At 52.5% G+C, this 14377-nt stretch overlaps 1 protein-coding gene across 1 annotated transcript in view; it reads right to left on the bottom strand.

Moving 5' to 3' along the window:
- Positions 1-4590: 4590 nt before the first annotated feature.
- The window catches only part of IFT43 (intraflagellar transport 43), a 103415-nt gene continuing 93628 nt past the window's right edge, over positions 4591-14377 (bottom strand). The window contains exons 6-9 of the mRNA XM_055435510.2: positions 5822-5894; positions 5507-5582; positions 4965-5027; positions 4591-4836 (exon numbers count right to left, since the gene is read on the bottom strand). Of these exons, the coding sequence (XP_055291485.1) occupies positions 4717-4836; positions 4965-5027; positions 5507-5582; positions 5822-5894 (332 nt within the window). The 3' untranslated portion in view covers positions 4591-4716. The remainder of the gene's footprint in view (positions 4837-4964; positions 5028-5506; positions 5583-5821; positions 5895-14377) is intronic.

A 14377-nucleotide genomic window follows, 5' to 3' on the forward strand; every position in this document is an offset into this window, starting at 1 on the left:
GTCTAAGGAGGGAGTGGCAAACTTTTTCTGTAAAGGGCTAGAGAGTAAATAATTCAGGCTTTGCAGGTCTCTGTCACAACTAAGTTCTGCTACTGTAGCCCCAAGGTAGCCATAGGCAGTATGTAAATGAAGGTGCGTGGCCGTGTTCCAGTAAACTTTACACAAGCAGGTGGCGGGCTGGATTTGGGCCACAGGCTGTAGTACGCTGACCCTTGCTCGAAGCACACCAACCCTCCTCTGCATTTCTTGGTGGACAAACCAAGCTCCCTCTCTCTTCCTTCAATCTGCACTTTACAGTGGATTATTTGGGTTCCTGTACTCATCTAAAGCCTCTGTGTTTTTCAAAACCAATGCTTTGAGAACACAGAGGAATCTTGTGTCTTTAGGGCCATGTCTTAAAACTCCTGGAATATGCAAAAGCCTGGAAAGAAACTCAAACAACACCCAGTCTGATCCTGGAGAAGCTTACAGGCTGGTGGGGAGAGTGGACAGATGAGCTCTGTGTTCTCAGCAGAGATAAACTCACTGACAGGAAGAAGGCGGGAGGGAGGAACCAGGACATTGTGCCTCCTGTAAACTTGTCAGAGACCTTTGAAAAAATTTACGGGAAGGAGATAAGAAGAAAATCTTAATTTTTACTGAATTAATCCTGATACGATAAAGCATGAAAAACCAAACAAATTAAACTGATGCCCTGGAAAAGTTTGGCAGTTAAAAGTTAAACATACCATAGGATACTGGAGTGAGGAGCCATTTCCTTCTCCAGGGGATCTTCCCAACCCATGGACCAAACCCGTGTCTCCTGAATTGCAGGCAGTTTCTTTACCATTTGAGCTACCAGGGAAGCCCTAAATATACCATATGACCCAGCAATTTCACTCCTAGGACTCTACCTTGGAGAAATGACAATCATCATTGTGTCCACACAAAGACATGGACACGAATGTCCACAGGGGCTTTATTCTTACGTCCAAACTAGAAATGACTCAATGTTCAAGAGCTGTGGAATTGTCACGCATAACATGGTATGTGTCCGTATTAAGAGAAGAACATTCACTGGCACACGGTATGACATGGATGGACCTTGAAAATATGGTATGTGGAAACAGCCAGACTCAAAAGACCACATGTAATATGAGTTCCACTGATATAAAATTCCCAGAAAAGACCATCTGAGAGTGAGTAAGCAGATGAGTGGTTGCCTGGGGCTGGGCGTGGAAGCGGAGGTTAACTGTAAATGGACACAAGGGAGCCTTAGAGGATGATGAAAATGTTCTGGAGACAGAGTTATGGTGATGGGTGCATAACTCCATCAATTTACTAACATCACTGAATGGCATACTTTCAGGGGGTAAATTTTAAGGCCTGCAAATTATACCTCAATAAAGTTGTTATAAAAACAAAACAACCCTGTTGCCAAACCATTATCTAGCCATGGCTGAGGGATGATGCAGGCAGGGGAAGGCAGGGTGGGAGCCCCTCACGAGATGCAGGTGCTTATCGTCGCAATAAAATATCCAATGTGACTTTCCCTAGGTTCGCTTTCCTACCCCGTTCATTTCCAAAATCTAACAGCCGTCAGCTTTCACTGGGCATCACAATCCTAAGGTTACCCCCATTTTAGAGATGAGAAAACAGGGTCAGAAGGGGAAAGGAGCTCGCTCAAGGACCCACAGCAACTAAGTGGCAGAACTGGGCCTGGACCCTAGGACTGCCTGACTCCAGAATCTGTGTTCTTGGACACTGCTCCCTTCCCTCCCCCTTCCATCCGTCCCCTTCCCCACTGACTCTCTGCCTTCCCCCTCCACCCCCGCAACCCCAGGTCGGGGGAAGCATAGCACTGCTTGGAGAAGCAGAGCAAGGATGCTGAAGTTTCCTTATCTCGAAAATCCTTTCAAGCCTCCCGCACCCATGCTCCCAGGAGCCACCCTCACCAAAGGCCCTGACTTCTGGGAGCAGCAGCGCTCCGTGGTCTAGCAGCCCTGGACTGGCACTAGCAGTGGTTTCCATCTGGAGCCTGTAGTTCCAGAAGCCTGTCTGGGGGGTGTCCTGGGGTTTAGCAAAGAGGAGCCAATCATCAGGGGTAGAGATGACCTCAGGTTCTGTCACAGGCTAGCCCAGATGAATTTCTTGCTTGAGTCACTCATCAGAGCCACAGGTTTCCAGGGAGCGTTCCAAGCAGGGGTCACACAGGGCTGCCATGTGCCCTGCACACAGCAGGCCCTGGCCTGGGGGAGCCGACCATAGCCTCTGGACCTCTATTCCATGTCCGAAGAGCTCATGGTTCCTCTCTCCCTCAATGTGGCATTAACCCTTCTCTCCAGGCCAAGGCACAAAGGGGTCCTGCAGGCATTTGATGAAACTTTTCTGAAGGCTACCTGGCAAGCCCATGGAGGCCTGAGGGTGCTCGTGTCAGTGGAGAGAGCGGACCCCACACGTGCAGAGGCCTTTTCTGTGCTGAGCCCGGCCCCCCAGCAAGACACAGCATCTCCTCTCCACTGGCCCCCTCCCCACCAGGCACACCGCCTCCTGCTGCTCCTCAAAGCAGCCAGTCCTCCACCACACTACGGGCTTTCGCAAATACTGCTCTCTCTCCTTGGAACACTCTTCCCAGGTACCAGTCCCGCTCCTTCCTTCACGTTCTTCAAACCTTTGCCCGCACGTCAGCTTCTCAGTGAGGCCTCCCCTAACCGCCCCAACTAACTCTGAACCCCCTGAGCCCAGCACCCCCTTCCCCGGCTTGCTGAGTTCCTCTCCCCAGCACCGGACGACCGGCTGACATCCTCTCTTACTTACTGATCCATCTCCCACACTGGAATGGAAGCGCTTTGAGGGAAGAGAATTTTGCTTGTCCAGTTCCCTGTCTGTAGAGTCTGAAACAGCACTGGCATGTATTACTACATAGTCACCAGAATCTCACGAACGAACTTCCCCACCAGAGCCCAGCCTATGAACTGCAGTTCTGCGGCTACCACCCCACGCCAAATTTAGCCGGATACCGGCTGGGGCTTCTCTGACATGAGCCGGTCTGGGAGAAACTGGAAAGGAACCCATCAATCCACCACATGCAGGAGGCCCACTCCATGTCTCCTCGCCACCGCCCCCCAACCCTGGGGGTACCCCCCCGGGTATCCCCCACCCCCACGCTGGGGTACCTGTTGAAGCTTGTCCTCTCTATCGGGCCTCTTGTGTCATCCTCTTGGGAGGCCCTTGAAGTCTTGGATGGGCTGGCTGGCACATAAAGAAGGTGTCTCAGAAGGAAAGGGAGGGAGTCAAAACCCAGCCCCTGTGCGAGCTGCTGGCCGAAGACCTCCAAGGTTACCAGGGTCCCGAGGCACTTGAACTTGCCAGGGATTAAGGTACTAGAAATAGACAGCCTTTCCTCCTTTGGGTTTCAGAATCTTGCAGGCTCAAGAAAAACCAGCCTAGATGGAAACTTCTCAGTGACCATGGGAATTATTCCAAAGAGGGGCTGACTGGGCTAAAAGTGTGACTCTGGGAAAGGAGGAGACAGGACCCCAAAGCCCCTAAATCCCTGAGTTTATAATTAACAGACACGCGTTCTCTTTGCCTGCTCTGAGCCGAGCCCAGTGGCTCATGGGGGAAGGGCACCGTAGTCAGACAAAATCACCCCCCAGTGGGTTTTTGAAGTGTTGAGCCTCTTTGTTTTCCTGAATTTTAATGAAGGGCTTTCCAGGCAGGATGAGAGCAGCACTCAGCGCTCCCCACAGCCAGGAATGGGCCTTGGCTAGCGGCCGCCAGCCTGCACAGGCCTGATCCAAAGTGGCACCTAGGAGAAGTGGGCGGGAGATGTCCTGTCCTCAGATGGGATGTCTTGGGGAGAAAGAGAAAAACAAAAACAAAAGATGCCTCTGTTTCGAACAAGGGCTGGGCTCCGCTCCAGATCTTAGCATGCTTTGGAAATAGGCGGTGATGATGCTTGGGGTGGAGGAGAGCAGTGGAGATAAACGGATCTGCATCTGAAAGGTTGGGGGTAGTCGGGGGAGAGGCCTGGGGTTCCCTGAGAGTTTTTGCGGACACCTCAGGGCTGCCGAGCTGCCCTCTGCTAATGAGAATCAGAAACAAGGCCCTGGGAACCTGGGGGGACAGAAGAGAAACACGTGCTTTGGGAGCTCCAGGCCTGGGTTGCAGGAAGAAGGAGGGAAAGGGCACGCTATCAGAAGAGCCACCAAACCCTGACGTGGGCAATGGGGTCACCTTATCACAGGTTCAGTGTGCTGTCTTCTCAGCTAAGTGGCCCTGAAAGCACAAAGGAGACAGTGCAATATGATCAGTGTCACTGACCATCCGAAGGGAGAAAGGCGTCCAGCCAGGCCCTCCCCAGCTCCCTGGAACTGCTGTGGCCTCTGTGAACAGAATGGTTTCCAGGAGTGCAAAGCCTTCCCCTCCTCCATCTGGCTTTCCCTCCTGCTCTTCAGCGATGGGGCGAGTTCCCATCAGTGGCTCCAAAGATGCCTTCCTTCACTCCTGATGGATTTTTCCAAGAGGGCGGTGCAAACGAATCAAGAGAGGGCTACAGAGCAAAAGCAATTTCTTGCCCAACAGAACGATGCAATTTCATACAAGAGAAAATATTTTTATTACAAAACAGTCCATATATAAAAATCCTGAGCCACTTGAGAGCTTCTTTAGGTTTATGGCCTTTTCCTCGAGTCCAGAGCAGAGGTATGCGCATGCAGAGAGCAACCCCCCGGCTCAGGTGTGTGCGGGCTGCCCCACGGGGCCCTCCTTGTCTGTCTGCAGTGCGTCCCACTCGCTGAGGAGCTCAGAGGACACCTCTGTGTACAGATGGTCCCAGTCCCAGCTGACGTCGTCCTGCCGAGAGAGGCATCCTGGGTGAGACGGGGGAGGCCCTCCCCTCGGGGACGGCCAGCCTCCCGCCACGGTCAGCCTCGGGGCCCACTGCTCACGGCTGAAGGGCAGGACCTGCCACTGGCACGTACCTCTCGAACCTCGTGCTCTGGCGCCAGGACTTTGGTGAGGAGCTTCAGGTCAATCTCTCCATCCTATGAACATGGGGGCAGGAGGGGGTATGTATACCATGGGGCGTTTGGACAATGACCTCTGGGGTCTAAGTTGACTGGGGTAGAACTTTCCAAACCCAGGCCTGCAGGAACCCCTTGTTCCTTGTGCAAACTTGTGGGTGGACCACACAGCTGCTGAGAGCTGGGGGGGACACCACGATGTCCTACAGTCTGGGCACTCCTTGGGGGAGAGTGGACACTGGGGAGGGGCAGGCATGACGTAGCACATCTACCGAGGCCAAGAGGGCAGGCGGGGGCATGGGGGAGACTGGCCCGGAGAGCCCTGGGATAGGCTGGGTCCAGGGATGCTCTAATACCCGAGGAGGATGTCTCTGGCAAAGGGATTGTCGCCCGGCAGCCTCAGAGCCTCACGGAGGAGGGGCTGCAAGGCCTGGGAGAAACTGAGAAACCCCGCGGATGTCGATGGGCGCCTGCCCTCTGCGTAGCAGCTATCCACTCACCAAGGTCTGAAAGGCTGCGTACTTCATGAGGTCATGGTCCAGGTCTCGGTAGGTCATCACTCGGTTCACCTGGATGCTGTGGAAAAGACAGAATGTGGGCAGGAACCGATGCCAGCAATGCTGCCAGGCTGCCGTCCCCAGAGCCTTCTGGGCATCTGCGAAGGACCAAAATGGGGAAAAAATGTGCAATAAAATGGGAACCCTGGGATGGGGCCCATCACTAGAGATGTGTGGATCTCCCCAAGGGGGCAGCATCACTGCTGATGGCGCCTGGCATGTTCCCCAGCCTCCCTCCAACTTCAGGCGAATATATACCTGGGAGGGGCTGCCACCTGCAAGACGAAGTCTTCCTCCTGTACCTCCTCCAGGTCCGGAATAACAGGGATATCTGCAACCAGAGGGTAGGCAAAAGTGTCAGTAGCATGAGTGGGAATCTAGCCTACTTCCCCACTGATGACTTACCAGCTTCAACACCCTGGCCGCCGTGAGGGCCACAGGCTTCAGGGAGAAAGGACACTCAGATGGTCTCTGGCCTCCAGCACCCCCCTCCCCCATTCAGGGTGGTGGAACTGAACTTGAGGTGTGTGTGAGAATTGAAGGCAGAACTTCAACAATTTCCGAATCTCAGGCTTTACTACCCCAGAACCTGCGGGATTAAAGTTTCCTGGGTGGGGCCTGGGAGGCTGAATTTTTCCGTAAGATTTCTTGGATGGTCCTGACATTTGGTCCATGTTGGGAGCCACGGGAGTAGCTCTCCAAGGAGAAATGTAAAGAAATGAGAAGAAAGTCCTGGGCAGCCCTCGGGGGAAGCGCTTAGCGGAGAGGGAGGAGAAGAAGAGCTGAGTGAGCCCGGAACGGTCAGAGACAGAGGTGTGGGGAACACGCCGCGTCGCCAGGTGGAGGTCTCCACGAGCGCACCCCTCACAGCCGAGGCCCACATCCGCATCGGCGCGTCCTAGTCTTCGCAACCGCCACGGTCCTGAGCCTGTATCTGCAAGGTCACTGTACACCTAATGATACGACCTGGCTTCCCAGCAGTGTCCAGGATCAGAGTCTCCATTGAAAGTGAAAATGAAGGTCGCTCAGTCTTGTCCGACTCTTTGAGACCCCACAGACTGTACAGTCCACGGAATTCTCCAGGCCAGAATACTGGAGTGGGTAGCCGTTCCCTTCTCCAGGGGATCTTCCCAACCCAGGGATCAAACTCAGGTCTCCCGCATTGCAGGTGGATTCTTTACCAGCTGAGCCACAAGGGAAGCCCAAGAATACTGGAGCGGGTAGCTTATCCCTTCTCCAGGCGATCTTCCCGACCTAGGAATCAACCTGGGGTCTCCTGTATTGCAGGCGGATTCTTTACCAACTGAGCTATGAGGGAAGCCGGAGTCTCCATTGGCCAGGTCTAATATCCTAAACAACACTGATTCTAAAGATGACACTTCCCTTGCTGTCTCCTGGAGATTCTTCTTTTCTGAATTCTCTGTATGAGACGGACATACAGACACAGGAGGAGACACGAGGCCATTCCTTTCGTCAATCTAACAAGCTCATGCAAAGGGAGAAACAGAGAGACGGCGCATCACTTAATAGCAGCAACTTGCTTACAGCAGAAAAACCATCCATCTTCTCGAACACCCTAGAGAAGGACTGCCTTCTCTCAGTGAGTATCACTGGCTGGCAGAGGGGGTTCGTCGTTTCAACCAGTCTGCACAGAGAGAAAAAGAGATGGGGCAGAGAAAAAAGAAAGGTGAAGCAGGGGGAGACAGTCCTGGAAGTCCCAAACCAACTACGAATATTAAAAGAGGGGAAAATTCCAGAGAGGCGAGAATAGCGGAGACACCCTTCCCTTTTGCTTCTATGGACTAAATGAACTTTTTTTTTAAAGAGACACAGAATCACTCCAAGAGCAGCTGGAAAGGACCCTTCCTGCTTTCAGGCTATTCATTATTTAGACTTTGCAATGGTCCTAGTCAAGCTCGGCCTAAGTATATATAAATGTCAGTCCCCAGCCTGGTGTCTTTATTACTGACTCCGATGGCAGAGTCACAGATGTTGTGTCTGGAAAGAAAGACAGAGAACATGTGAGGGAGAGACGGAGACACGGAAAATAAGACGAGAGAGAAAGAGACAGGCAGAGAAAGACAGTGAGAAAAAGGGTGAAAATAAAAAGAAATGGCCGATGAAAAGGAAATAAAGAAGACGCACACACCAGCCCCGCAGTAATGAATCACATTCAGCAAGTCCTCTATCCAGAAAGAAGCTGTTCAGAGCTTAGATGGTATCTCTCTATCCTGCTAGAGAATTAGATATGGAATTCTCTAATTTTCTATTTTTTATGCTAATAGAAAGTCAGCTTGCTCCGAGCGGAATCAGTCCACTGCTGGCTGATGGCACCGTCCCTGAGTCTGGGATGAGGGGCCTCCCAGGCTGGTGAGACTGCGTGGGCCCTGCAGCCCGGGCAGGGAGGAAGCTGGCCGTGCCATGTGCCATCAGCACGGTGACAGGTCCGGTGTGAGACAGCAGGCTACTCTTGGCTCCGCTCGGTGTGGGGCCCAGCCTGAGATGAATATTCAGAAGCTGGTAAGAAAATGCCCCCCCCTTTGCTGAGCTTCAGGCTCAGGATCAGGTCTTCCCCAGTCCTCCCTTGCTCTGCAATGTCAGCCTCTGGGCCCTGTCAACCCTGCCCAGCTTCTCCCAGCACTGAGGAGCTGTGCTTCAGCCTGCGGTCCGCTCCGGGTCCCCAAGGGCTTCCCCGTTCATCCCCGCCTCCTTCCTTCAAATGCGCAGGAAGGCGAGTGGGGCTGGCCCCATCTGCGCCAGAGCGGAGGTCAGCGCGGGCCTTGGCAAAGGGGCCGCTCGGAGGGACGCGGGTGGTGCTGGCCACACAGTGGGGTCTCTCTCTAATTGGAAGCCTGGTGCCCGACAGAGCCCAGCGAAGCGCCGGAGTGGGATGGAGCCAGCGATGACAGCCAGGCCGAGGCAAGCTGGAGCATTCCGGTGCAGTGACAGCTTGAGCTCGTCGCTGCAGAGCCTGGCAATCCAACTCCCGGCCCCAGAGGAACAGGTGGCTGTGGAGCAGGTCTTGGGCAAATTTCAAAGAACTTCCTCATTTTACAGCTTCTGATGTACAGTCACAGACAAGGGCTTGCCTATGAGAACGTGACATGCCCCCAAGTTTCCGTCCTCTTTGCCTCTTTCTTTCCCCGCAGCCCCACTCCCCGCTCTCACACACACGTATACACGATGAACCAACCTAGAAAAAGAAAACGGGCTTGAGAAATCAATCCGCTTCTTTACAAAATGACCTGCACGGAACGATGCATCCGTGTCTGCAGTCAGCGATGGCTACGTCACCTGTAGGCCTGGACCGGAGACCCGGTCTGATTCAGGGTGTCAAGTTTAACATCCCAAGGTATACGACTTTAATAGCGACGATAAGAGGAATAAAGGAATCTGCTCTAGCACCACTGAAAGTTCAGTCATTCTATTGGCTTTAGTTTCATTTTCTTCCATGCTGCCAACCATACGAATGTTATCAGAAGCAGTGGCTTTGTTAAGCATGTGGGTAGGACTCCTGCCTGGTGGTTAACAGTGTAGCACTGGAGGCACTCACAGCCTGGCTCCCCACGGACTAGCTGTGTGACTTTACCCTCTCGACACCTCAGTTTCTACAGCTGTAAAATGGGGATTGTAACTACACGCGTTTCATATGCTGCTGTAAGGTATACATGGGGCACTGTTTATAAAACACTAAGCGCTATGCTGGGCACCTAATAAACATTCTGCACTATTCTTACTTGCCTGACAGATAAAACACTGAGCGTGGAGAGAAGCTATACGGCTTTATCCTCAGTTTCGCATTTAATCCTGCCCACTTGCCTCATTTTCCAGACGACACTGAGGCTCAGCAAGATGGAGCGGTTTGCGTGGAGTGAGGCATTAGGAACGGACAGAGCAGGCTTCCCACCCCAGTTCAACTGCAACCAACCCCGACTCCCAGCCTGCGCCGCCCTCAGGCTTTCTTTGCAAAGGTGCAGTGACTTCAAGCCGCTTTGGCTAGTGCAGGGGTGAGACAACCGCCCAGAGTTGGGACAAATTGTTTTGCCTGGAGACTCAGGGTCCTCTGTTTTTGCTTATTCCTCTGCCTTCCAGGAACCATAACTAAGCCAAGTCTCTCCCTCACCATATGCCCCACTGGCTACTTGCCTACAACAAGGCCGTTGGAGCAGAAAGGAAAATGGACCAACACGCGAAGAGCCCAGAGACTCCCTCCCCTGCTGGCCGTGTAGAGTTAAACCAGCCGTGAGGAGGAGGAGGAGGCTGAGATACCTCAGACACCCCCAGGAAAGGGGCTGGCGAGGCAAGAGGGCTGACACACCAGCACCCTGGGAGCGGAGTCCTCATCCTTGATCTTGGTCCCCAAAGAGCCCCCCACACAGGTCACTCGCCACTCTTCCACTTGGCTCCTTAGTAAAAGGGGCCTCCCTGCTGGGCGTTTGTTCTGGGCCTCACGTCTGCCATCTCACTCACTGTTCACCTGCTTCTGGGCCCCACGCGGTGCCCAATTAGCCACACGGTAGGGAAACTGCATTTGTGTGACTCCATGGACTATAGAGTCCTTGGAATTCTCCAGGCCGGAATACTGGAGTGGGTAGCTGTTCCCTTCTCCAGGGGATCTTCCCGACCCAGGGATTGAACCCAGGTCTCCCGCATTGCAGGTGGATTCTTTACCACCTGAGCCACCAGGTTAAAAGTAACATCCTATGTGGTAACAAATTCAAATGCTACAGACAAGTTTAAGACGGAAAACATCCTTTCCTTATATGAATCCCAGTCATCTCCCTAGAGGTGATAGCTATTAATCATTTCTCATATACGGTTACCGAAAAGAATTTCTGCATATACAGCACGTTTGTCCTTCCAAAAATGTTTGCCGAGTGGCACGGTACATATCCATTGTTCTGTGACTGATCTTTACCTTTCCTTCTCAGTGTACAGATTCATCTTATTCTTTTAAACGGCCATCTAGTATTCTGTAGGCTTCCCTGGAGGCTCAGACGGTAAGAATCTGCCTGCAATGCGGGAGACCTGGGTTCAGTCCCTGGGTTGGGAAGAGCCCCTGGAGAAAGGAATGGCTACCCACTCCACTGTGGTTGCCTGGAGAATTCCATGGACAGAGGAGCCTGGTGGGCTAGTACTCTACTGAACGGATGCTGCATAATGCACTTAATTCCGTCCAGAGAGAATATAACTTGGGATTTTGTGGGGTGGTGTGAGGGGTGAGGGGAGGTCTCAGAATTTGGACAGAGCGGCTGGAGGATAAACAGCACTAAGCCAGGCAGGGGACAGCGTGCCCAAAGGCGCCAGGAGACGAGGAGCAACTCTCCGAGGAAGGCTGGTGTGGCTGACGTGGAGGGCTCGGGAGAGCCGCACAGGGCGAGGCAGGAGAGAGGGCGTCAGGGGCCAGGTGCCAGGTGGGGAGGAACCTGCATCGACCAGCCAGGAGACGTGCACCTGACGGGTGCCTGCTACAGGCAAGAGCGCTCCAGAGGCACGTTAGGGGCAAGCCAAGACGGACTGAACAGGCACGCACAAGTCGCAGTGGGAGGGCCTATACACTTACAAAATGATGACAGATGAGCAGAATAAGTAAAATGCACATCCCTTCTTTTGTAGATCATCGGGGAAGCCAAAAGCAGAATGCAGAGCTTCCTCTGTCTTTCGATAATACTTTATTCAAGGCCACAGGATGGACCTGATCACCTTGCTGTAGGTAGAGTAAGTGAAATTTGCCCTCAGCCTACCTCCTAGATGATGAGCTAGTTGAGGGTGAAGACCGTCTCAGTCACTTCTGCATTCCCAAAGACGGGCAGACTAAAGGACAATCGAACAGAACTGACCTCAGTAAATGTCTCTCAAATCTGAAAGCCACACCCATAGAGGGATGCCACGTTCATTTTCTCTAGATGATTCTGGTTGTACTATAAGCGCTACTGAGTCTCAGAGCTGCTTAAGCAGGATTCATTTCACAGGAACAACCAAGAGCCATCCTTACACACTTCCTGGGTTTGATGGCATCACAGCAAAGGCTCTGCCTTACTTGAGAGCTGCAAGGCCTGCTGGGAAGGGCCTGTGCATATACAAGAAACGATGGAGCAGTGAGGATAAAGTTAGAGGAAGAGTCCCTCGGCTTCCACCCTGAGGCTGGTCACACTGCCCTTCGCCAGTCTCCCTGAGCTTCCTCTCCATCTCTGGCGCGCCCCAGTCTTACCACTCCACTTTCTGGGAGTCCCAGTAAAGGCTTGCTGATGTACAGCAACAGTAGGAACTAATTCCAAAGGGAGAGGTTGCCAAATGGAAAACTCATTACGATACCAGTACACCAGTCTGCCAACAGGCCTACCAACCAACCAGCCAGCAGATGAAACCACAGAAATAAATGAGGGGTGCTTAAATAAACAACAGAAACGTGGGAACACCAGCAGGATCAATTACGACTGATTTCAAAGATGTGAGAAGCTGCCATTTGCCCTGAAACCCATTCATTATGGATAATACCATCACACCCTCGCACTAAAATGCTAAGTACCCAGGAAGTCCCAGTGGGATCCGTTTCAGCCCCCGTGGCTTGACAGCAAGAAGCCTGCCTGCCTCTTGCAAAAACCCTGGCCCCAGGTTGCTGCAATGAGCCTGCCTTCACATCTGGCTGTCGTCTGCTTGTTTTGGTACAAGAACAGGTGATTTCTTGGATTGGACTCCACTTGCAATGAGGGCACCCTGAGCATCACTCAGGCTCTTTCCCTGGAGCATAAATCTTCCTGCAGAGGAAGGAGAGAACAAAGGAGATCCCCTGACCCGGGCCCTAGTTCCATCCAGGCAAAGATGGTATAGGCAGGAAGCTGCTCCTGTGTTTCTTTAGATTCTACTCTGTGCTGATGTTCTTGGTTGGGGATTTCTGAACGGGATTCCATGGTCGTGGCCAGAAGGTTTCTAGAGAGCTACATGAAGTCTCTTCTAAACTCCAGCACATTCTGACCCTGATGCCTTAGTAAATGGTACTGGGGTCAGTCTGCCTGGCCTGGTCCTTTTAGATGCTGACTGATGACATCTGTCCCTCTCGCTTCACTCACTAACCTCACCCTGGCTCCCCGGGGTAGGGGACCCACACAGCCCCACACAACTGCTTCTCCGGCAGTACCCCAGCCACTGCAGAGCACTTGTGGGCTGCCAAGGGGTCATGTCCAGCCACGTTCAACAACCAACCCACCTGAAAGGGACCTGACATGCTGCAAGGGGGACACCCCAAGAAGAGCAGTCAAGACAACCAACCCCCAATGGTGTGTTCAAAGTCAACAGACCCTCAGCAGAGCTCATGAGCTTTCGAAAGAATGTCCATGTTTCTAGGAGATGACAACTTTACACCCAAGATCATTATCATTTTTCTCTGCAGCTGCAAAACTTTGTTTTACTGAATGCTGTTACTTTCTGCATCACGTATGGGGAATTTTAAACAGGCAAATGGAAGAAGGTCTGATTGAAGATGAAGTTAAGTGAAAGAAATTGGTCTCATTTAGCACATGACAGGATTCATCTGTGTTCCCAAGTCCACTGAGGTGGCATCATGGGCGTTTCATATTCATGAGCTGCTGCGACACTGTGTCCCCTCATTTACAAAGAGCCGTGTTCAGCAAATTCTGTCCCCGTGGACTCTCCGTGCATTTCATGGTCTTGTCAGAGAGACATCAAACGCTCCAGTAACCAAATACCAGAAAATGGCTTTAATTAGTGGATCTCAATCGTATAAATAATTTTTTTTTCTAAGTGAAAAAATGGAACATTTTTTTTTTTTTAAGGGAGAAGAAAAGGGGAAAGCAGTAGGCAACAGGCTTCAAACACCCGAAGGAACAAGCGGAAGGGATGCTCTCAGAGGAGCTCTTGGGCCTTGCAGTCCCCAGGTGGACTCGGGTTCCAGGGCAAAAAGGCACCTGCAGATTCCGGGCAGGTCTGCTTCATGAAGACCAGTCCCCAGTGAGTCCACCTGACCCAGCCAGGCCACTGGGCCGGGACGAGACGGGCAGCCTTCAGAGAAGAGAGGCTGAACACTGTGACACCACTGGCCAAGGGCTGAGAAACAGGTTCTGACTATGAGCAAAAGGCGCACAAGCAGGTCCCTGAGGAAATCGTGCCGGGGACAGGAAGAAGATGCCCGTCTCCTAAGGGGCTGGCTGGCGGGGGTGGGGAGGGTTTCATCCATATCCCCTATATGCTGAGACGTCTCCATGCTTCTACCCAACCGACCCCCTTCCTCATGCTGCTGGGGAAAGAGATCACCGACTTCAAGAACAACATCAAGACAGCTGGCGTTGAACCTGCGCGCAAAGCAGAAATAGAGACAGGGACGCAGAGAAGGGACGTACGGACACCAGCGCGGGAGGAAGGTAGAATGAACTGGGAGGTTGGGACTGACATATATATCAATGCGTTACTGTGCATAGAATCGGTAAGTAATGGGAACCCGCTGTATAGCACAGTGAACTCTAGTCAACGCTCTGTGGTGACCTAAATGGGAAGAAATCCAAAAAAGAGGGGAGAGATGTATATATATTGCTGATTCATTTTGTTGTACAGCAGAAACTAACACAACACTGTAAAACAATTATAGTCCAATAAAAACTAAAAAAAAAAAAAAAAGAGCCGGTTGCTCTGTCCAGCCCCCACACTGTGGCAGCTGTCCTGGCTGACGCTGGGCTGGGAAAGCAGGGCTGGGACTGAGTCTGTGTCTGAGACAAGCTGGGCCTCAGCGGGTGTGGTGCTGGTTGGACGGTGGGCTGACGGGAGGCTATGCTGAGTGGTGACTCAGCTTGTGGCCTGCCT

This window comes from Moschus berezovskii, chromosome 9 (assembly GCF_049115385.1).
Source record: "Moschus berezovskii isolate FMDL1 chromosome 9, NW_MosBer_1.0, whole genome shotgun sequence".
Taxonomy (NCBI): domain Eukaryota; kingdom Metazoa; phylum Chordata; class Mammalia; order Artiodactyla; family Moschidae; genus Moschus; species Moschus berezovskii.